The 24,765-nt window shown below is 46.7% G+C and overlaps 1 protein-coding gene across 2 annotated transcripts in view; it reads left to right on the top strand.

Moving 5' to 3' along the window:
• The window catches only part of LOC139264009 (actin-related protein 3B), a 184,602-nt gene that overhangs the window by 28,094 nt on the left and 131,743 nt on the right, over positions 1-24,765 (top strand). For both annotated transcript variants that reach the window (XM_070880112.1, XM_070880111.1), the window contains exon 2: positions 9,498-9,553. In XM_070880112.1, the coding sequence (XP_070736213.1) occupies positions 9,498-9,553 (56 nt within the window). The remainder of the gene's footprint in view (positions 1-9,497; positions 9,554-24,765) is intronic.

Genomic DNA, 24,765 nt, shown 5'->3' with positions numbered 1-24,765 from the left:
CTAGCTTTGTATCTTTTTATTGCTTTTCATAGTTCTCTGTCTGCAGAATTTGCACTTTTCTTTTCATTTGTGTAAACCTTTTGCTTTGGGTGCATACTGTTTTTTTTACCTTCTTTGTTGACCATGGTTGCTTAACTACGTAAGTGAAACCATTGCCATTTACGGGTATATACAGGTTTTGTATCATACCAAATAACTCTTTGAATATTCCCACTGTTTGATTGAAGATTTACCTATTGATAGATTAGCCCAGTTTACTGTGGTCAATTGATTTCTACCCTTTCGCAGTTTACCTTACTTAAATTTAAAACCTTGGATTACTCTCCGTTCTCATTCAGTCATATTATGGTCTGTTACTGTCAGACTGTTAACTAGTTCTAGTTCATTACTCATCACTAAATCTAGTATGGCCTGTTCCCTTGTCGGTTCTGAAACATATTGTTCTAGAAAAAGTCCTGAATAAATTCTAGAAATTCATTGCCTTTAATACTTGAGCTGTTCTACTTCTCCCAGTCTAGAAACAGAGAAACATAGAAAATAGGTGCAGGAGTAGGCCATTTGGCCCTTCGAGTCTGCACCACCATTCAATATGATCATGGCCGATCATGCAACTTCAGTACACCATTCCTGCTTTCTCTCCATACCCCTTGATCCCTTTAGCCATAAGGGCCACACCCTTTTGAATATATCGAACGAACTGGCCTCCACAACTTTCTGTGGTAGAGAATTCCACAGGTTTACAACTCTCTCAGTGAAGACTTCCTAAATGGCTTACCCCTTATCCTTCGACGGTGATCCCTGGTTCTGGACTTCCCCAACATCGGGAATATTTTTCCTGCATCTAACCTGTCCAATCCTATCAGAATTTTATGTGTCTACGTGTGTTTTGATTCATTGAGGCAGAAATTGCCTCCCTCCATAAGCTCCATTACTGCCTCCGGGAGGTGGGGATGGAGCGGAGACGTCTTACCAGCCAGGGGGCAGACAGATGGGCCAACCGGACCGAATTTGCCCCCAGGCTGGAATTGGTGGGAATGGGTTTCCGCTCCGCCTATGTTCCCATTGCGTCGGGCATACGCCAACCCCTTTCTGACCTTCGCGCGGTATTGCCCTGCGGGAGCAGTGTCGCCGCCGGTCGGTGCCACTTACTGTTTTCCCCGGCGGGGAGCAGTCTGTGGCGGGACGACGCATCCGCCCTTAAAGGGGAGGTTGAGCTGCTGGCGACTCCATTTTATTTTTTATTGTGGGCTGACTGCCAGGTTGGGCCGACTGTTATGCCCACTGGTTCGGCTGGGCCGTCAACAGGCAGCCTGGCAACCCCTCTCGGGTGCCAGGCTGCTGGACCGGCCAAAACCCTCCCTGGTGGCCCAGTGTTTGCCAGTAAAGTGGCTGCAGAATTTTCAGTGGCCCTCCCCTTTAATTGATGTCATCAGCGCAGCGCCGATGATCTGGAGCGACGGCTGTTCCGACCCACCCCCACTTACGTACCGCCGATGACAGCTGTTCCAACACGCCCTCACGTACTTCCACCCCTCTCCCGACACCAACACTGCTCCGACCGGAAACAAAAAACAAAGTGCTTAAAAATCGCCGGCTTGTCTGCCCCATGCATTGGGGCGGATGGAACACTTAAAAATGGGTAGATGTGCCCCATTTTGGGCGGAGGGCAATTTCGGCCCCATTGTATCTTAATTCAGAATAATATAGCAGCTGAATCAGGTGTAATTTCAGAAATAAGATGGTGGTTATATATGCAGACTATAGATATACTTTCTGTGTAGTCACTATATAGTTGCAAGATGGAGACTTAGTACGTCAGGTAACATCAATAAGGTTTACAATGTGTACATACTATGCTGGCACCACTGGAGGGTGCAACTGGTAGAGACTGGGGTTTCCTGCCCCTGTGGCACAGGCTGTCCATCAGAGGGCACTGCGGTGGGAGACCTGAGGGTCACCTGCATAGGTGTGCAGGGCCCAGTATAAAAGGCTGCCCACCATGCTTGTGCCTCACGCAGGAGTTACAAATAAAGGACCAAGATCGCTACAGTTTGAGTACAACACATTGCCTCGTGGAATCATTCATAAGTGCATTACAGACATAACAGTGATACTTTGTGATATCCTGCAGGATGGGCTTTTGATTCAAGAGTGAAAAGAATAGTAGGTTATGCTGATGGGGTCAGATGAAGCAGGGTGGGAGGAGGCTCATGTGGAGCACAAACTTTGGGACAGACCTGTTGGGCCAAATGGTCTGTTTCTGTGTTCTACTTTCTATGTAATTCTATGATTCCATCACACAGTGAGTTCCTGATCTGTGGTGTGGGGAGTTGCTGAGCAAATCTGTTGTGCTATCAAAGAGGTGCTTTCTCGGATGCTGCTAAAAGACCATCCCCCAACCGTTCAGTGATGGAGCTGCATTTGCAGATGTCTTGGAGCAGGTCATCTGTCTGCCCACTGCTGGGGTAGTGTGTGCTGAGAGGAGACCAGCAAGAAAAGAGAACGCATCCCTTTTTGTACAAAAGAAAAAGCAATTCCATTCAGTTGCAAAGCTGAAACCTTGCCCTAGTTCTGTGACTCAGTGCTGCAGAATATTAATTTAAGGCAAAGTTAGCCCTGTGAATTGAACCCTTTGGTGATTTAAGATGGTAAACACTCAGTTCTGTAGAGAGACAGCTATCCTTTGTACTAGTTGTAATTCATACTAAAAGCTAAATCAGAAATGTAAACTTTAATTAATCTAATTTAAATCTATATATAAGTTAAATAATTAATACTTTGGGAACTGTGAAATACAGAATGTGTTCTGCTTGTGAATAATCAAGTCCTCCATGTTTGTGGCATTAATCTTGTTCATATATTTATTTGAGAACATTTGCACTGGTTTAAATTCTTATTGCTGTTGACTAAGTTCTTTTTTTTTTGTTTTTATTTTGGTTATCTGATATCTAACATGCATAGAAACCAGTCACCATGCTTACGAGTTTTTTGTTTCACTGATGTGCATTGAATATATCTTTCCATCGCCCCCCTAAGCTCAGAGAAAACCTGTTGGCAAGAGCATAAAGGGCCCCACTTTCCTTCAGTACCCCATATTCCTAAGACGAGCCAGGGGAGTTATCCCTGGTGTCCTGGCTGTTGTGTTCAGAATTACACTGTATTGTAAGCTCAAACTGTTGTGACCTTGGTCTCTTTAATGTGACTACAGAGTGAGGAAGCAGCATGGTAGACTGCCTTTTATACCTGCTTGCCCATGGTGCACAGGTGACCCTTGGGTCTCCCACCGGTGTGCCCCCTGGTAGCAAGTCTTACACATTGGTGAGGTTTACATACATACATAACATCACCCCCCTCCCCCCCCAAAAGTCTTATGTACAAGTTATTTACAGGTTGAGGCGATCTGGGGCTCTGCGTTCCCGGGGCGATCGCCTGAGTTGTAGTCCTAGCATGGGTGAGTTGGTCGGATCATTGCTGCACTGCAGCGCGGCTGGTCTGATCAGACTGACGGGCATGGTGGGTTCATCCTCGTGGTTGACAGCGAGGTCGATTGTGTTAGTGGGTCTCTGGGAGCCAGGTCCCTTCACAGTGGTTCCTGGTTATCTGTAGTTCGCAGTTTGGTCTGGTCCAAATGCTTTCTGCGTTTGCCCATTACGTGGTTTCACAGCAAAGACTCCATTTTCATCACAAACACTCCATTCCCCTCTTTGGCTAATACAGTGCTAGCAGCTCATCTGGGGCCATGAGCATGGTCTACATCATTTATTCTGATGTTGCGTGGAGGAGCCGTATGATCATGGTACATTCTCTGCTGATAGCATACGGAAGGCTCGGTTCTGAGTGATTCTGTCCGGTGACTGCGTAGCACCCAGGATAGCTGGGTCTGTAGGGAGTCTTACTGTGACGTGTGGTGCTTGGCTTTATGATTTGGGCTGCCCGCTCCGGACTATTGTCGCAGACTCTAAGGTCTGGTAAGCCAAGGATGGCCAATATGGCCTTGAGACTTTCAGTAGTGGATCCTGGGCCATGTTATGGAGGCCCCGGACCACCGACTGTGTGTAGCCTCCCAGCCTTTCTTTGCAATGTTGCAGGATTGCCCCATAATCTGATGGGATGAGCATTTCTTTTTTGCGACGGGTAAGCTGCAACATCCTGTCTAGCGGTTCGCCGTTAGCAGGCGGTAACATGCGATCCTGGCTAGTCCAGGTCCTAAACTGGGAAGCCGTTATGGTTGACCCCTCGCTCTCTAGCACTTCCATAACAACGGGCAGGTCTGTGGGCTGTGCCGTTTCCACCCCGGTGGTGGGCAATGGTAGCCAACTGAGGGGATCAGCACCGTTCTCAGTGCCTGGCCCGTGGCGGATCATGTTACAGTGCACAGACAGAGTTAGACATAGTTGAAACAAAGCATTGATAATAGTACCTCTGCTCTCCAAAAATTGTGAGATTGGCAGCTTGTCTGACTCGAGCAAATATTGGGACACTCCTTGGTACGTCTCTTTTGTCCCGTGAACGCAGTCTACTGCCTTGGTTAACTTATTGGATACATGTACAACGGGTTAGGGCTCGCCCGCTACTTTGGCTTGCTGTACACCACGCCCGACCCTGTGTGATAACACATCACTTGTTACAAGTACTTTGTCAGATACATATACGACCTGTTGGTGTTCGCCTGCTACTTTGGCTTGTTGTAAGGTACCCCCGACCCCATGTGATAATGCATCATTAGCCGCGAAAGAGCGCTCACATGGGTTACACAGTGCAAACAACTTATTGGAACGTGGTGGGTTCTTGGCCTTCTCAGCGGCCGCCCCTTTAACTTTGCGCCAAGCCCAGTCATCTTCCTTGCTGGGCAACACATGCCTCTGTTTCGTTGCGCGACATCCCGTGGTCTGGACGCTCTATCATCCGTGGTCTGGACGCTCTCTCGTCCCGTGTCTGTGATGCCGACTGCCGCGGTCTTCCTTCCCGGCAATTTTGCTTCTGGCGTCAGGAAGACTCATTCGGATCGTTTTGGCCGGAGTACCACTCTGCTTGGTCGACCTGGAGCCTCTTCCATCTTCGCAAAGAGATTGTCGGCTTTGGGTGGTGGGTACCATGCCTGTACCACTGCTCGGTTGATCTTTACCTCCTCGTGGCCGTGATGAGCGGCCTGTGCCTTGGGGATCTGCAAATTGATCTGCACTTCGATGCCTGGTTCAGCTGAAGGTGGGGGCTAGCTCAGCCTTTGAGCAAGGGAGACATTGTTCGCCGGAGAAGGTACATAGAGGTCTTCCCAGTTCCATCGAATCTTCCCCATCCACCTCCTACCAAGCAGCGTTGGCCCATCACCTGAAACAATCCACAGTGGTAAACCGTGCACTGCTCCCTCATGGGATACTCTTATGTCCGCACTACCAATAACTGGTATCAGTTCCTTGATGTAGGTGCGTAGCTTTGCCTGAATCGGGATCAGCTTGGGTCGTTGTGCTCTGTCGCCCCACAGCCTCTCAAATGCCTTCTGGCTCATTATTGCTTGACTCGCCCCCGTGTCCAATTCCATGGAGACTGGAGTGTCGTTGAGTTTAACTTTTAACATTATCGTAGGGTTTTTGGTGGTGAAGGTGTGTATCCCACACACTTCCTCTTCATCCTCAGGTTGAGTTGCCTCTCCCGCTCGTTCAGCGTGATCCTCGCTGGATCGGTCGTCCTCTCCTGACTCTGCCACGTGGTGAGTCACAGGTCGTTTGCACTTTCGCTGGAGGTGCCCCATTGTTCCACAGCCCTTGCACACATAGTGCTTGAATCGACATTGATGGGCTCTATGACTGCCCCCGCAGCGCCAACATGGTGTTAATGGATACACATTCACAACCCTCGGCCTAAGTCTGGCCTCTGCGGTCGTGTAGGCCCTGCCATATACAGTTCTGCCTGCTGAAAGCATTTTCTTAGGCACAGTACTTGCCGGTGAGCTTCGATTCTGTGAAGATATCTGTTTCGTGTTGTCCATGGATATAAAAGCCTGGGCTATTGTGATGGCCTTGCCCCGATCTAGGGATTCGGCAGACAGCAGTTTGTGAAGAATGACCTTGTGGCCGATTCCAAGCACGAAAATGTCCCGCAGCATTTCCCCCGAAGATCCGGCAAATTCACACTGTCCTGCAAGGCGTCTTAGGTCGGCGACAAAGCTCGTCATGTTCTGGCCCTCGGAGCGATGGTGCCTGTAAAAGTGATACCTGGCCATTAAGATGCTCTCCTTCGGCTTGAAGTGTTCCCGAACCCACGTGCACAGCTCTGTGTAAGGTTTGTCCGGTGCCAGCAGATTTTTGAGGAGGCCATATATCGAAGACCCACATACGGTGAGGAGAATCGCCCTGCGCTTGACTGCCGTCTCAGCCTTGTCCAGTTCGTTGGCCATGAAGTACTGGTCGAGACGCTCAACGAAGGCTTCCCAATCATCACCCTCAACAAATCTCTCAAGAATATCAACGGCAGCCAATACCGCGTGAAAGTTCGTGATCCGTAACTCCTCGCCAATTGTTGTGTTCAGAATAAATCCACAAGACTCTATTGTAAGCTCAAACTGTTGTGACGTTGGTCTCTGATAGAGAATTCAAACAGGCTGCATTTAGACAGACTGTGAAAATTCACAGACCCCCAAGTCATGGCTGCTACATGCAGTTCAGCATGTTGCATTAAGTCATCAATCAACTTGACATTTTAGGACCCTTGGGTAGCGAGCCAATTAAAAGGTTAAAAGACTATTAATTGAGCCAATAAGGTTAAAGAAGGCGAGTTCTTTTCTGTAAATTGATCCAGGTATAAGTACAGCCATTTTGACCATGTGGTACCAGAAGGACAAAGACCTGGCTTAAAGCCAAGAACTTGTTATTGCTCTCTGCCAAAAATAAAGAAGTTAAAACTACAATCGGAGTTCGTATTTCATTGGAAATTAAGAGATCTAACAGTCTCTTTAATGTGACTCCAGAGTGAGGAAGCAGCATGGTAGATTATCTTTTATACCTGCTTGCCCAGGGTGCACCGGTGACCCTTAGGTCTCCCACAGGTGTGCCCCCTGGTGGCAAGTCTTACATATTGGTGAGGTTTACATACATCCATAACACTGGCCCCTATTTATCCCTCAATCAACATAACAAAAACAGATTATCTGGTCATTATCACATTGCTGTTTGTGGGAGCTTGCTTGTGCGCAAATTGGCTGCCGCATTTCCTACGTTACAACAGTGGCTACACTCCAAACAGTACTTCATTGTCTGTAATGCGCTTTGAGTCTTCCGGTGGTCGTGAAAGGCGCTATATATAAATGCAAGTCTTTCTTTCTTTAAACTGAACCAGCCTACCAGCACTGAGCACTTGTCAGCTTTGTGCTGCTTGTGCTGCAGGACCACTCTACCCAATATCACTGGTGTTAACAATCCCCTGGCACCAATAATTGTCTGCCTGCCCTTTGCCGATCCCTTCAGCTAGTCAGATGAACCGGTCAATCAGCAGCGCTGTGGAGCTCTGTGGACCTACCTGCCTCAAGTAAAGATTGCCAAGTCTGTGACAGAGACAAAGTCTGTCCAGTCTGTCATTGCCAGGCATGTTATCTCAGTACAAACTCAACCCCTGGCGCTTTTGTGATGATGGTCTGTTATTTGTTGTTGTGGGACTTGGGCTGACACGAGAGGGCAATAAAAAAAAAATGAAGGAGGAATCTGGCCCAAATATCCCATTTAAAAAAAAAAGTTTTATATTTATCTACAATACCAAAGCAGTAGCTATATATAATTTGTTTTTAGACAGTCCAGCACCAGAAATACTAATTTTTTTCCCTATATAGATTGCCTAATTCAAAGCAGTGTTTCAAAACAGTGTTAATAGTATATCCCCATGTTTGTAGTTGAAATGTTGCTTTTGTTAAAATATGTCTCACTGGCAATGCCTGATGGCCAAGCTGTGCAACATGCAGCACATCACAATGAATTCGAGGGGGGTTGAGGAGGTGTATTGAAGGCTGCCTCCAGAGCGGTGTAGGCATGGGTCTGCCTGTAGGAGATGGCATATCTTTGACAACACTTCCTTTCGGAAGCGCAGCCTTTTCATATACTGCTCCTCAGAGAGCTGGAGGTCTGAGCTTTGGTGCCTGTAAACCCGTGGGGGATAAGCCCTCCTTCCCGGACGTCTTCGGCCTCTTATCATCCTTCGGCTGACATGGCGAAGAATCCTTCTTTTAGCTTGACACCGCCTGGCAATAGCACGGAGCATGATAAGCTGGCGAACTAGTAATGCCCCCATTAAATTCTCTGACTGAAGTTGTAAGGGCACTGTAATGGCAGATAAAAGTGAAGTTTGCAAGTTGGAGCTTCACACAGCATTATGTGCGCAGCCGTTGTAGTCAATATGACCTGCGATGTAGGATCCTCATCCCTCCATTTAAAATTGCTGCCAATACCACCTGCCGCACCCTGGGACTGCCTGTTTCTTTTTAGGCGTTTCCTGGGGCAGGCGTTAAATGAGGCGACAAGGCCGAATGTTCCATCTGGGGTGCCAGCGCAGCGTTGCACGACGATGGATGTCATCATCATGCTAAAAACGGAGGGCGGGGCAGTAAGTTTTTGTGCCGGTGCAAACCAATAGCCGAATCTTCCGCCCAGGTGGTAAATCCTAGACGCCCGGCATAACACCCAAAAACAGCATTTAACGTCCCACCGCAGCGCTAACCGAGGCGCAAGTGAGCCGAAAATCCAGCTCCTGCTGGTCATTGAATCCCATCCATGAACTTGTCCTCTCCCGACTGTAGCAATCTTTTCCAGCCCTGTGAGCACCTTCTGCTTTTGTGATGGCCGCTCCTCGTTCTCATATCTGCTGTACAATTGGCAGTCTCTTCTACAGCCTCTGTGCCACGACCTCAGCGGCCCCACCTTGTCACCTCCTTCCCGGCTTTCAACAGCGTCAAACACCAAGCCCAACCCTCTTCCATCCTGTTGCATGCCAACTCTCTTTGTCCATCACCATGTAAGGCACTGTGAGATGCATCTTTGGGCATATAATTATAATTTGAGAAAGTTTGCATTCTTTGCAAGGTTCTAGAAGCATTGACCCTGAAATTGCGGTGTGTATGACGATGTACTCTCAGGGATTTCTGCATGCGTTGACAGGCCATCTGCACGGGCCACGAAAAAGCAATTGCTGGCGCAGAGTTGGGCTATTTGCCCACCAACTGGCCAACAATTCCGCACGTAAGTAAAAACGGTTGATGCAAACAGGCACAGGGCCTGTTTACATCAGCGTAAGGGGCTATCTAACCCTTTAATTAAACATTTTCATATTGCAAATTATGCAGATACACTGTATGGAATGAGTTTATGCAAATATTGGCTCAGATTACAGTTTGAATGATGTCTAAAATGATAAAAAAATTAAATTTTTAGTGAGGTTGGTGGAATGAAGGTAATTACAAATAATATTCCAATTCTTTAAAAGAAAAGTCTTAAGTACAATTTTTTTTCACCCCTCAGATATACAAAGCTTGGCTATGCAGGTAACACAGAACCACAGTTTATCATTCCTTCATGTAAGTACTATAAATGTCCTTTTTATTATCTCCAATGCTACCTTTTAAGATCTATTTTGCACAATTTTGTTCCACTGTAATGAGATGGTATTTTTTAATATAAGAGGTGAAATATAGTGTAAGGGAAATGCTCCCATTTATAAATTTTACCTGAAATAATGTTCTAGAACCCATGGTGTCTTTCATTTCAACGGAGCAGTTGCACTGCAGAATAACTGAATTGGACAGTTGCTAGCAATAGGTTCTCATCATGGTCAGTTTGGAGAAAGTCTGACCTACCATGATCTATTATCCAGCCAGTGACTGTGAGGTGGAGCATGGCAGTGAGGAAGATTGAGAAGAGGGTTGGGACGATGATGCAACCCTGTTTGACTCCAGTCCGGACGTGGATTGGGTCTGTGATGGATCCGTTGGTAAGGATCATGGCCTGGCAAGTCGTCATGGAGCAGGTGGGGGATAATGACGAACTTTTGGGGGCATCCGAAACAGAGGAGGATGCTCCATAGACCCTCCGGTTGACAGTGTCAAAGGCCTTTCTAAGGTCCAAGAGGCGGGACCCTCTTTTTAATCTTCCTCGCTGCCATGCTCCACCTCACAGTCGACAAGCTTGCACTGGAGTGGAACTAAACTACAGAACCAGTTGGAACCTGTTCAACCTTCGCCGTCTCCAGGCCTGGTCCAAGACCACCCCAACTTCTGTCATTGAGCTACAGTACGTGGAGGATGTCTGCATCTGCGCACATACAGAGGCTGAACTCCAGGACAAGGTCGACGTATTTATTGAGGCGTACGAAAGCATGGGCCTTTCGCTAAACATCAGTAAGACAAAGGTCCGCCATCAGCCTGTCCTTACCGCACAGCACTGTCCCCCCAGTCATCAAAATCCATGGTGCAGCCCTGGACAACGTGGATCATTTCCCATATCTCGGTAGCCTCCTATGACCAAGAGCAGGCATGGACGACGAGATCCAACACCGCCTTCGGTGCGCCGGTGCAGCCTTCGGCCGCCTGAGGAAAAGAGTGTTTGAAGACCAGGCCCTCAAAACTGCCACCAAGCTCATGGTCTACAGGGCTGTAGTAGTACCCGCCCTCCTGTATGGCTCAGAGACATGGACCATGTACAGTAGACACCTCAAATTGCTGGAGAAATACCACCAACGATGTCTCCGCAAAATCCTACAAATCCCCTGGGAGGACAGACGCACCAACATTAGCGTCCTCGACCAGGCCGACATCCCCAGCATTGAAGCACTAATCACGCTTGATCAGCTCTGTTGGATAGGCCACATCGTTCGCATGCGAAACACGAGACTCCCAAAGCAAGCGCTCTACTCTGAACTCCTTCACGGCAAACAAGCCAAAGGTGGGCAGCGGAAACGTTAGAAGGACACCCTCAACGCCTCCCTGATAAAGTGCAACATCCCCACTGACATCTCGGAGACCCTGGCCAAAGACCGCCCTACGTGGAGGAAGTGCATCTGGGAGGGCGCTGAGCACCTCGAGTCTCATCGCCAAGGGCATGCAGAAATCAAGCGCAGGCAGCGGAAAGAGCGTGCGGCAAACCAGTCCCACCCACCCCTTCCCTCAACGACTATCTGCCCCACCTGTGACAGAGACTGTGGTTCTCGTATTGGACTTACAGCCACCTAAGAACTCACTTTTAGAATGGAAGTAAGTCTTCCTTGATTCCGAGGAACTGCCTATGATGATGATATCCAGCCAGCCCCTGCTCCGCTCCCTGTACATAATCTCCAGGAGCTATCTTTTTTCAATGTAAATGTGACTTTTCACCAGTAAAAACATTTTGGGAGAACTCCTTTACTCTGAAATGACAGTACAATATGTGACTGTGGCATGGTTCCCAGAAGGCTGAAATAATAGCATGCTGTTCCATGGCAATCTGGTTACAAATCTGTTTTCCTTGTTTCTCCCGCCAACCCCCCTTCACCCCGTACCATACTGTTTAGTTCACAATCTCCGCTCTATTGACATGGCAATGGACTATCTTCCCTCCTACCCTCTCCGAGTTCCTCTTGTCTATGAGCCCCACTTCCTGCTCCCTCGACCCTAGTTCCATTAAACTGCTGACCATCAACTTCCCTTCCTGCTCCCCTGTTAGCTGATATTGTTAACAGTTCTCGCTCCTCAGGCACTGTCCCCCTCGCCTTCAAATTTCTCCTTAAAAAATACTTCAATGTGCACTTAAAATACTGCTAACCTACAGGGCTATGGACCAAGAGCTGGAAAGTGGGATTAGGCTGGATAGCTCTTGATCGGCTAGCGCGGTCATAATGGGCCGAAATGGCCTCCTTTCTTGCTGTAAATTTCTATGAAATCTGTCGTCATCACCGCTCTCAAAAACCAACCCTTGACCCCTTTGTCCTTGCAAACTGCTGTCCCATCTCCAAACTCCCTTTCCTCCCAAGTCCTTGAATGTGCCGTCGCCTACCAAATCCATGCCATTTTTCCCCGAGCTCCATGTTTGAATTCCTCCAGGTTTCCGCCCCTGCCACAGTACCGAAATGGCTCTTTTCAAAGTCACAATTGACAGCCTATGTAACTGTGAGAAAGGTAAACTATCCCTCCTCGCTCTTCTTGACCTCCTCTGCAGTCTTTGACACAGTTGACCACACCATCCTCCATCAATATCTCTCCACCATCATCCAGCTGGGTGGCACATCCAGTTGCAACCAGAGAATCACCTGCAACAGCTTCTCTTCCCGCTTCCGCACTTTTACCTCTGGTGTCCCCCAAGAATCTATCCTTGGTCCCCTTTAATTTCTCATCTACATGTTGCCACTTGGCAGTATCATCCGAGAACACAGCGTCGGTTCCATATGTACGCTGATGACATCCAGCTCTACCCCTCTAAATTGTTGGACTGTTTGTTCGATATCCAGAACTGGATCAACAGAAATTTCCTCCAACTAAATATTTGGAAGGCTGAAGCCATTGTCTTCGTTCCCCGCTACAAACTCCGTTCCCTAGCCACCCGACGCCATCCCTCTCTCTAGCAACTGTCTGACTGTTCGCAACCTTTGACCTCGAGATGAACATCCGACCACTTACCCACGCCATCACTAAGACCACCTATTTACACCTCAGGAACATTGCCCGACTCTGCCCCTGCCTCACCTCATCTGCTGTGAAACCCTCATCCATGCCTTTGTTACTTCTCGACTTGACTATTCCAATGCACTCCTGGCTGGCCTCCCTAAACCTCTCTGACTCTCTCCTTTTCCTTCCTCCTTTAAAACGCTCCTTAAAACCCATCTCTTTGACCAAGCCTTTTGGTCATCTGCCCCAATAACTCCTTGTGTGGCTTGTGTCAAACTTTGTTTGATAACACTCCTGTGAAGCACCTTGGGATGTTGTGATATTTTAAAGACGCTATATAAATTCACGTTATTGTAGTTGTAGTGGTATATGATTACCTTGTATTCTCAGTAAGTTGGCCAAATCAAATTTCTCTTCTTTGAACCTCCTCCTTCGGTTTCTGCTTCAAGAGAGTGTCATGTCTTCAGTTAAGCGCTGGGAAAGGTGCAACAGTTATCTGCTGACAACTCACCCTGGAATAGCCATAATAAATACGAAACAATCGACTGTGATCTAGTCGCTAATTCGGACCATATTGCTTTAAAAAGGACCATAATCAAGGTTTTATATGTCGGGCAGGAAGGTTATTTTTCCAGTACAATTTTCGCCCTTGTATTCCTTGTAACAATTATTTGCTGAGAAAGTAAAATAAAGGTAGTGCCTACTTATTTGAATCTCTGTTTACTTGCTGAGATATTTTTTTAAAAGTCCAAGCTGTGAGTGAATTTACTTGCTTTGATATCATCACCATGTGTACGGTATTGTTTGCTTAGCTTCTTGTGCTGCTGTAAAAGAACTGTGTTTCTTTGGCAGCACAGTGGCAATGCATGTTGCATCAACACCTGAAGAAGTCAAGCCAAGGCATATGAACTTCTGGCAAAGGAGTTTGGAATATGTACTGTCAGCATGTACGATATTCCTTTGGCCAGAGTAAATAGACACGGTGTCACAATCAAGTGCTGTGTGTGCTGGAAGAAGTTATTTGAGTGGAGGCTGCCAAGGCAGTGAAGGAGAACAAATTTGGTCCCTGTCAAGTTTGTCAGTTCGGATAAAGGTTAAAAAGGCAGTATGATAATTCAGAATGTGTGACCTACTGGAACATTTTAGCTCTTAATGACGGGCAAGCAAGAGTGCCAGATGAAATAGGAAAATCTCTGTTGGAAGCCAAGTATTATTCTATGGTCACAACAACAGAGACAAATGCAAGCTTAGTGGAATTAATTGTATTACGTAAGTCTGTAATAGAGGAGGGGTTTAAAGGGACACTGCTGAAATATGTGAGTTTCAGCACTAAGTGGCAGGATCAGGGGTGGAAATGTGAGCTGCTTTAGTTGAGGAGAGAAAGAGATTTTGTGGCAAATTTAGTATGGAGGTTGTTTGGAGGGCTTGGAATTGCCAGATGACAAAATAGTAGTTCAGAGTGTGACAGAACTGGCACTACAGTGAATAGTAGTGAACCAGTGGAGAAGATATGATTGATGCATTGGTCTGCTGTGCCTTCGGATTGAGTGATAGCATTGATATAGAATCATAGAATGGTTACAGCATAGAAGGAGGCCATTCATTCTGTAGAGCCCATGCCGGCTCTCTGCAAGAGCATCTCAGCTAGTCCCACTCCCCCGCCTTTTCCCTGTAGCCCTGCAATATTTTTCCTTCAGGCACTTATCCAATTCCCTTTTTGAAAGCCACTATTGAATCAGCCTTCACCATCCTTTCGGGCAGTGCATTCTAGATCCTAGTTACTCGCTGCGTTAAAATATAGGTTCCCCCTCATGTTGCCTTTGGTTCTTCTGCCAATCACCTTAAATCTGTGTCCTCTGGTATCAGTTTCTGCCTATCTAATCTGTCCAGACCCCTCATGATTTTTGAACACCTCTATCAAATCTCCTCTCAACCCTCTGCTCTAAGGAGAACAACCCCAGTATATCCAGTCTATCCAGTAACTGAAGTCCCTCATCCCTGGAATCATTCTCCTAAATCTTTTCTGCACTCTCACAAAGGCCTTCACATCCTTCCTAAAGTGCGGTGCCCAGAATTGGACACACTACTCCAGTTGGGGTCATTTCAATGTTTTATAAAGGCTCATCATAACTTCCTCGCTTTTGTATTCAATGCCTCTATTTGTGAAGCCCAGTGTCCTGTATGCTCTGCACGTTTCTGCATTAAATTTCATCTGCCACGTGTCTGCCCATTTCACCAGCCTTTCTATGTCTTTTTGAAGTCTATCACTATCCTCCTCACTGTTCACTATACTTCCAAGTTTTGTGTCATCTGCAAATTTTGAAATTGTGCTCTGTACACACAAGTCATTAATATTATTACACAATAGAATCTACCCCTTTCTGATGATTTGTGGTGAGTTTACAGAGAAGCAGCAATGGTTCGAATTAGTTCTGTTTGTCAATATAACACAATATTGGGCCTGAAATTCTGGTCGGAGGCTTCTTTCGGACGACCGCCTCCGACCCGAGAATTTTTTCCTAATTTACCTGGTGGTCCCGGAGACGCCTACAATTCTGGTGGGGATGCCTTCTCTTCCCGTGCTTCGGAGTGCGCTCCCGTCCTTAATGTTCGGACGCAGAAGGTGCAGTCAATCAGGTACAGTATTCTCATTAATAGCAATGAGAACTCTGTATCTACTTGTTCTTATTGCTATTAATGAGAAAAAAAAACATTAAACACAATAAAAACACACCTCACATATTTAACATTAATTTAAATTAAAGTTATGAAATGTGTTAGGAAAAAGATATACTTTACGATTTTTAAAAGAGTTTTGCAATTAGAGTTTAAAATAAACTTACTTTAATGGGCAGGGTTTTTAACACGTGTTTTTAAATTTTATTTTTATATGTTTCTATTGTTTTAAAACTCTTAACGCTGGTAAAAGTAGACTATGCGCCAGCTTTTACGAGGCGCAAGAGTTTTAAGGACATTCGCTGGGCAAGAGATGGGAAAATAGCGCAATCTTACCCATGCGAATGTCCTTGCTGCCGAGATGAGTTGGATCTGTCAAGCCAGAACTTGACACATCGGAAAAGCCGGTTTTCGGCACACAGTGCACTTGAGATGCCTTCCCAGGTCTGTACAGACCTGGGAAGGCTGGAATTTCAGGCCCATTAATGCAAATAGGAATTGGCAATATGCTTTTAGAAGGTATCTAATAATCTAAATGTGTTTGAGAATACACGCATTATGCTCCTAGCTTTTGGAACTCCCCATCTTAGTTCCGAGATCCATTCTTTTGCTTCCTCCTCACCCTCTTTTCTTGCTTCCACTTAATCCACTTTCCTTGCTTCCTCCTTTCCTAATTCACTACCCACCGCACTTCAAAACAGCCTGAAACATCTCTCTGTACATAATGAACGCCATAGAAAAGATTTTTTTTTTACTTTACCATTTTCTTTGATTTCTTTGTATCCTTTTGCATTCATGATTTTATTTATTTTTTGTTAAGTTTATTCCATTTTACCCTCCATTTCTGCTTTTCTCCAGTACTCTCTGTCTCTTCTTTTTTTTATTTCTGACCACATTTGCATCAATTCACAATCGGGTAGCGACCCCATTCCAGTTTACTCCGTACTGGTGAATCATGCTGTCCAATGAGCGTTATGTCAGGGCCACCCCGACCTGTGAGAGGACACCACCGCAGGTTGGGAGGATAAAAGCGCGAGCGCGGGCCCTACAACATCGTGGGCATACCACTACAACTTCTAGGGTGAGTCATTTCAAGTGGGCAACTGGGTGATGTCATCAAGGCCCAGGTCACCGTTTAGAGCATGGACAGCGGAAGAGCGGGAAGGTCGGGGCGGATGAGAGGCGCGAGATCGTGGCGGAGGTGCAGTAAATGAGGGTGTAGGGCCCAAAATAGCCGAGGGCACGGGCCAGCGCACACTGCAATATGTGTGTGCACTACATCCGTGCAGCAGAGCAGGTCCTGGTTTACCCTTGCCACTGGATAAAGGCCTAGCTCTGTCAAGCCTCTGTGGTGGCTGATGTGCAACGGTCACCACACGTTTTTTAAAAAAAAAAAATCCACGTACAGGCATCTTCCACCCCTGGGGTTCAAGACTAAAAAAATCAGGTCCTCCATTGAAACATCTGTGAACTCATCCCATTTGGTGTGGAAGCAAGTCATCCTCGTTCGAGGGACCGCCTATGATGATGATGTCAGGAAGGCGGCTTTGGTCAATAGGATTATACCGGGTAACCAAACACTTCAATCAGGTGTGGTTGCAGTTCATGCAAAATTCTATTGTGTAAATATAGAAATCCATGATTTTCCCAATTCTGCAAGCCATACTGGATCCTTTGATTTTCCATCCATGATGCAGGGATGCCCACCACAAGCCAAGTCAGTTGAAAGTTCTTCGAGGATATCTTGTTTTAGGTTTTAACTGTGTGCTGTTGAGGTGATCATTGCATAGATGTAAATACTTATTTATTATTGGCAAAAATACACAAAGGTAGGATTTTGTGTTTTAGCTGCTGTATAGAAATGTTTCAAAATATATTGCAACTACTCATGTACAGGAGTGTGTAACTACTCATGTACATGGAGTGTGTAACTTTTAATAAGAATTTATATTTACATATGTCTGTCCTGTGTGTATACACATAACACGGCAAGATATATATATTTTTATATATTATGTGTGGGTGTGTGTGTGTCTGTTGGTTTGTCAAGTGGATAAAAACAGGTCAACATTTCTGGTGTAAACAATTCTTCACTCTTGCCTCAAGGTCCTTTGCCTTGCTATAGGGAAGCTGGGATAATATTGCCTCTGACTAGCATCTCCTGCCTTACTTTTGCTGAAGAGCAAGAAGAGGGGAGAGAGAGATAACAGCACTGAATTCCAGTTTAGTAATCCACAGTTGAGTATGCTGTGAATAGAGGTGCAGAGCACATGGAGCAGAAAATAGGCCATTCGCTATAGGCTAAGGGCACGAGCTGACACAAGAGTCATTCAAACCATGGAGGTGGCACAGAGTAGAGTCACAAGATCGATATCTGTGTTAGAGGACTGAGAAAGAACTGGAGAAACTTGGGGGCGAAATTGCCCTGTGCCCCGATTGGGGGCGGTAACCTTCTGGGGCCGAGACTTTTAGTGCCCGGCAAAGAAATCCCACCCTCACTGCGGAATTGCCCTTACCGCCCCTCAAAGGAAGCGGAGCACAGTCTCGGGCATGTGACGGAGTGCTGGGCTGCACAATGGCACCCCTGACCATGCTGGGGCTGCCATCGTTGAGACGACCCAAGAATCGGCCGACAAAAAAAAGATGGTGGCCCGGGGCAATTTCCCCCACGGGGTGTTAAAGGATCGGCGTGGGACGGTGAGGGGTTGCCGTGCACCAGTTGTGCGGCGGCCCGGGGTGTTAATGGTGGGGCGCGATGCTGCCGAGGCAGCGACTCAGCAAACTCCTGGACAATTTACCAGGGGGCGTGCCCCCCCTCCTCCCGGGTGAAAAGTATCTTGTGCAAAGTTGGTGCCCCTCGGAGGTGCTAACAAGGCTGTAGTGTAAGGGGGTGGTCTCTATGAGGGGGTCAGGTTCCCTTCTGACCAACTTGAGTGGTTCGAATTGCTCCCACTTGCTTGGGTTCTGTACTCTGGATTTATTTGGTGGGGTGTGATAAAAGTGCAAAGGACACTGGTTTGATGCAAAAGAAACTTTGGTTTTATTACATTCAAGGTAATACAAGCTTATTACTCGAGTAAGAAAATACAAGGCCAAACTTACAATCACTCTAATAAAGGACAATGCAAGGAAAGGTACAAGGTTAAACTTAGAACCACTCTAATAAAGTACCATACACTACACATTCAAAGGGGGTTGCAGTAAAATTATACCTCCCACCTCCCAATACTTAATTCTAGCTAGGTTAGACTCCAGGGCAGGCAGGGACTATGCTTACCAATCCTTTTGACAGTTTTTGTTCGAGTTTGGTCGATCGCGGTTGTTTTTCCATTGTTACCACGTTGACTGTGGTCGGTTGCTGTCGCAATGATGATGATCTTCCTTCCTTCAGGACTTCGAGGCTGGAGAAGTTAGTTTACAACTGTCACGTTGGTTTCTCTCCTTGTCATGATGACATACTCGCAGTATAGCACCTGGTGTAGTATGGCACCTGACGTAGTAGCAGCCTTGTAGCTACCTAGAAACTACCTAACCTCTGTTGAAACCAGGGGTCAGTTATACGATTTCAGTGTTCTAAACTTGCTGCCAAATCTGTTCAAAATCCTTTGTATAATTTTGGCGGGCTTGGCTCTTCTTTGTAATATTTTGTCGGGCTCGTTAAAAGTTGATATGTTTTAGGTGAGTTGATGTTCGAAAACTGTTTCCTGATGGAAATATTAGTTTGGTAATTGCAATGTCCTTTTGTGCTTAGTCTTTCGCATACAGGCTGGATTGGGCCTCTTTGTGATGTATATGCTGAAATGGTTGTCCAGACCCATGTTGATGGGTAGCTACCTCTGGGTGATTTTGTGATGTTAATGTCTCTTGTGGGGGAAGGATTTTCGAATACTCATTCTTCCAGACAGGTTAACTTAGTCCTCACACCCAGGTAGCTTCACTTAATCAGTCTGTCTCTGCTAGTTCCATAGGTCCACCCACAGCCTTGAGTTTGTCTTTTAAAATCCAAAATTCTATTAAAGTTTGTAGTTTCTTCCATAAGCTTTTTAGAGATCTGTAGATAGTCCCAAATTAAATTTCCTTTCGAATGAGCCCAAACACTGGGGGGGGGCTGAATTTTGTATCCCTTCAGTAGAAAGGGCCAATTTTGCCCCCTTAGCTTTTTCAGCAGACAGAGACAGAGATGACAGTAATGGTTCCGCAAAGATTAATCTCAAGCAGTACTTCAGATTAAACTGTGATAGTTGGAAGAAGAGAGCACAGATTGAAACCAGTGACAGTTGAATTTAGGGCTGATAAATTCTTCACAGAGTGATCAGTGCATGGAATAGACAGTTTGGGTGCGACTGCTTTATTTGGAATTTTTTTTTTAACAGTCTATACATTTAATTATGAACACATTTGTCCTTCGATGTTTCATATTATGTGACTAACATAGAAACATAGACAATAGGTGCAGGAGTAGGCCATTCGGCCCCCATCGAGCCTGCACCGCCGTTCAACACGATCATGGCTGACCATGCAACTTCAGTACCCCACTCCTGCTTTCTCTCCATGCCCCTTGATCCCTTTAGCCATAAGGGCCGCATCTAACTCCCTCTTGAATATATCCAATGAACTGGACTCAATAACTTTCTGTGCTGAAGAATTCCACAGGCTCATTATTCTCTGGGAGAAAAAGTTTCTCCTCATCTCGGTCCTAAATGGCTTACCCCTTATCCTTAGACTGTGACCCCTGGTTCTGGACTTTTCCAACATTGGGAACATTCTTCCTGCATCTAAACTGCCCAGTCCCGGCATAATTTTATATGTTTCTATGAGATACCCTCTCATCTTCTAAATTCAAGTGAGTATAAACCTAGCCGATCCTGTCTTTCTTCATATGTCAGTCCTGCCATCCCGGGAATTAGTCTGGTGAACCTTCGTTGCACTCCCTCAATAGCAAGCATGTCCTTCCTCAGATTAGGAGACCAAAACTGCACACAATACTCAAGGTGTGGTCTCACCAAGGCCCTGTACAACTGCAGTAAGACCCTCCCTGCTTCGATACTCAAATCCTCTCACTATGAAGACCAGCATGCCATTTGCTTTCTTTACTGTCTGCTGTACCTGCATGCCTACCTTCAGTAACTGATGTACCATGACACCCAGGTCTCGGTGCACATCCCCTTTTACTAATCTGTCACCATTCAAATAATAATCTGCCTTCCTGTTTTTGTCAGCAAAGTGGATAACCTCACGTTTATCCACATTATACTGCAGCTGCCATGCATTTACCCATTCACCTAACCTGTCCAACTCACCCTGCAGCCTCTTGGCATCCTCCTCACAGCTCACACTGCCACCCAGCTTTGTGTCATCTGAAAACTTGGAGATATTACATTCAATTCCTTTGTCTAAACCATTAATGTATATTGTAAATAGCTGGGGTCCCAGCACAGAACCTTGTGGTACCCCACTCGTCACTGCCTGTCATTCTGAAAAGGACCCGTTTATTCCCACTCTTTGCTTCCTGTCTGTCAACCAATTCTTTATCCACGTCAATACATTACCCCCAATATCATGTGCCTTAATTTTGCACACTAATCTCTTGTGTGGAACCTTGTCAAAAGCCTTTTGAAAGTCCAAATACACCACATCCACTGGTTCTCCCTTATCCAGTCTACTAGTTACATCCTCAAAAAATTCTAGAAGATTTGTCATGCATGATTTCCCTTTCATAAATCCATGCTGACTTGGTCCGATCCTGTCACTGCTTTCCAAATGCGCTGCTATTACATCTTTAATAATTGATTCCAGCATTTTCCCCACCACCGATGTCCGACTAGCTGAACTTTTTGAATAGGCTGCTGCTTATTACACCAAATTTCTAACATTAAGGACTCCTTTGATAGTTTAGTGAGTTTGTTCAGTGATGAGCTACACATAAAATGTTCAATTCCTGGGGTCTGCGCTGAGTTAGCTACTTCAACCGCTTGAAGCACCACCATTAACGGTGCTTCTGTCTTCGGGAGGGAAGAATAAGCTACAGTGTAATGCTCTCTGCTGGACGCATGCCAGTGTGGATGTTGGGCGAGGACATGATTGGGTTGATTTGGAATAGTCTGTTGACACTCTCCACTCTGCATCAAAGCTCACACATGATTAGTAACACTTAACCAAAGTACAAGAGTTCAACCAGCATGTGTGGAGCAATACCCCAGCAACGACTGTACGCTTGCAAGAGAGAGAGGAGTAAAAGGGAGAAAATGAGGGAATGAAAAATGATACTGACATCATTTCACCCATAGACCTTGCTGTTTGTTCCTGTGGGACCACCGTATCTTAATTTTACAATATAGTTTTTGATTTTTTTCTCAGATTATCACTCCAAAATTTTCAGGTGGCACAAAATGTAGTAAACAATGAGGAGGATAGTAACAGACATAGGGCTCAATTTTCCCCAGTTATCTGCACCGTTTTTTTGCATGTGCTGTTTTTTTTGGCGTAAATTAAAATCTCCCAGTTTCCCCAAAGTTTCTGCGCCAGCGTAACTCGGTTAGTTACGATTTTTTTAGGTTAGTATTTTTTTTGCGTCATGGGGGGGGCGGGTGCGTAACCTGATGTCTGCGCCAGTTTTTCACATTTAAACAAATTTGGCCAACTTACATTTTTCCTGGGACGGCGTATGTGACCACTCCCAAAAAAACCTTCTGGGCTCTTAAGAAAAACCAGCGCACATTAAAAAATCGGAGTAGAAAGATGCCATTGTTTTTAGCTGAAGTTTTGAAGGGAGTCAAGAAGGCAAAGAATATGCATCATAAAACTTATTTTTTTTCAAAGTCAAAAGAATGAAGATGGTTGTCTAATGCAATTCTTTAATTTTTGATTTTTTTTCAAAGTACCACGCCACTGAATGTCTCCTCACCGGGCTCGAGGGTCAGAGAGTCGGCCGGCAGAATCACTCCCTCACCCGGTTACAGGGGCTCAGGGCTCAGCTTCAAAAGAAGCCAGTGGGAAGGAGGGGGGTGTTGAAGCTGAACTGAAGGGATGAGAACCCTTAGGCCACACGGCAGCTTCAAAAGAAGCCTGGGGATGGAGTGGGGTGAACGTCAAGCCCTTGTGTCCGGGCGAGGGGGCGATTCTGTCAGCCGACCCTCGAGGAGATGTTCAGTGGTGGGGTGGTACTTTGAAAATAATCAAAAATTAAAGAATTGCATTAGACTTTGTTTCTTTATTGAATGCCTAGCTTCCCGTTCTAAGTAAGCTTATTGTGCATGCGCAGACCAGGGTGTGGTCCATACCTTGGGGGGAGAGAGAGAGAGGAAAAAATGTCTGAGTGCTTTCTTTTCTCCTGCTGTTTTATAGCCCTGTTAGCACCTCCAGGGAGTGCTAACATTGCGCAAGACACTTTTCCCCTGGGGTAAGGTGGGCGCTACCGCCCCCCAGTAAATTGTCCAGGAGTTTGCTGAGGCGCTGCCTTGGCAACATCGTGCCCCGGGCTGCCGCACAACCGGTGATGACGTTATCGCTGTGAGTGGCAGCCCCACGCTGATCCCGTGGGGGAAATTGCCCCAGGCCGCCATCTTTAGTTGTTGGCCGACTCTTGGGTCAGCTGAACGATGGCAGCCCTAGTGTAGTCTGGGCCGCCATTGTGCACCCGGCACTCCGTCTTGGATACCGGGTGCTGCGCACTTCTTGATGGGTGGGGAGGGTGGACGGGACATGGGCAGGCAGTAATGTGGAAGTCCCGGCTTGGGCCTCTTCAGAGGCTGGTCTGTGGATTGGAGTAGGAGTGGCAGTTGATTCCATGAATGGCCGCTGGGTCTGGGTGTGTTCCATTATTGTAGTAGCTACCTGTGACATTCCCTCCCTCATGTGCCCGGACTGTGTTCCCATTTCTCGTGAGAGTGTTGTTACTTCTCCCGATAGTCCTGATACCTCATCACCCACCCCACTGATGGTGTCCAGGAGTGATCGCGTAAGGTCAATGCATTCCCCACTCATTGCCATCATCTGAGCCACATCTGTAACATCCTGCATCTCAGGAGAGCGCTGTCAAGCTCTCCTTCCCCTCTTCACCCTGGGTGTGGCTCACTGGGACCCACAGCCTCGGACGGTGTGGCCCTGGATGTTCCTTGCTGCACCCCACTGGAACCCGCAGCCTCGGATTGTGCAAAACCATGAAAAGTCCCAACACTCGTACCACTCAGGAAAGGGGCTGGCACTTCAATGGGCGGCCCCTGCACCTCCTCCAGAGTAAGTCCAACAGTGGGGACTTCATCCTCCCTCTCCCCCTCACCCCCATGTTCTTGGTCTGTGTTATGTATTAATGCTTGGGGGTCACCAGACACCAGAGGGCGCCGCGGTCAGAGGTCATCGGCTGTACGCATGTGGCATGTGTGCTTGGTCACCTGTATATAATCTGGGTGTCTTTGTCACGCAGGCACTCTTGGGCTGGAATAAAGATGGATGCACCTGAGTGAGTTTACAGTAACCAGATTCTTGAGTCATTACAATTGGCGACAAGGTAATTTAAGAACCTTCGCATGCACAATGAGCAATGTTGGAATCCTGGAGAAATTCATGGAGGGTGAGGATTGGGCGGAATTTGTCGACCGCCTGGATCAGTATTTTATGGCCAACGGCATAGAGGCAGAGGCCTGCGCAGTTGAGCGCAGGGCAATTCTCCTCATCGTTTGTGGTCCGAAAATTTACGGCCTCATGAAGACTCTTCTCTCGCCTGTACATCTGGTGGAAAAAGGGTACGAGGAATTGTGTACAGTGGTGGGTAACCACCTGAAGCCAAAAAAGGGGATCATCATATCACGTTACCGTTTCTACACGCATGTTCGTGCTGAGGGCCAGGTCGTGTCAGGATTTGTCGTCAATCTGCGATGTCTTGCTGAGCCGTGTAAGTTGGGGAACATGCTGGAAGACAATGCTGCGTGATGTCTTCATGATAGTCATCAGCCGTGATGCATTCCTCAGGAAGCTGTTGGCTGCAGAGACGCCATCGCGACTGCCCAGGCATGCATGACAACGGATGATAATTTGAGGCAGATATCATCGACGAATCGGAGTTCCACAGCAAGAACTGTAAACAAGATGGCGTTGTCTTCGGGCATAGCTGCTTACACGAAACCTGCCGCTGCTCGGAGCCCGGCAACCGGTTCAATCCAGATTTCACCCTGTTGGCGTTGTGGGAGCAATCATCGGCCTCATCAGTGTCAGTTTAGACAATACTCATGCAATGGATGTTCGAAAGTGGGGCATTGTCACAGGATGTGTCCACAATGGAGCAAGCGTGGTGCGGCTCACCACGTGGTTGATGAGAACCAGTTCAGTGATGGCTGGATACACAACCCGAGGAGGTGAATGGACTGTATTTGTTCCTGAGCAAGAGCCAGCTGATAGTTGTTAATGTGAAGCTGAATGGCGTGCCTGTATCAATGGAGCTGGACATGGGTGTGAGCCAGTCGATAATGAGCCATAGGACATTC

Source organism: Pristiophorus japonicus, chromosome 5 (genome assembly GCF_044704955.1).
Source record: "Pristiophorus japonicus isolate sPriJap1 chromosome 5, sPriJap1.hap1, whole genome shotgun sequence".
Lineage (NCBI taxonomy): Eukaryota > Metazoa > Chordata > Chondrichthyes > Pristiophoridae > Pristiophorus > Pristiophorus japonicus.
The sequence above is the reverse complement of the archived record's forward strand: the minus strand, read 5'-3'. Positions and strand labels throughout refer to the sequence as shown.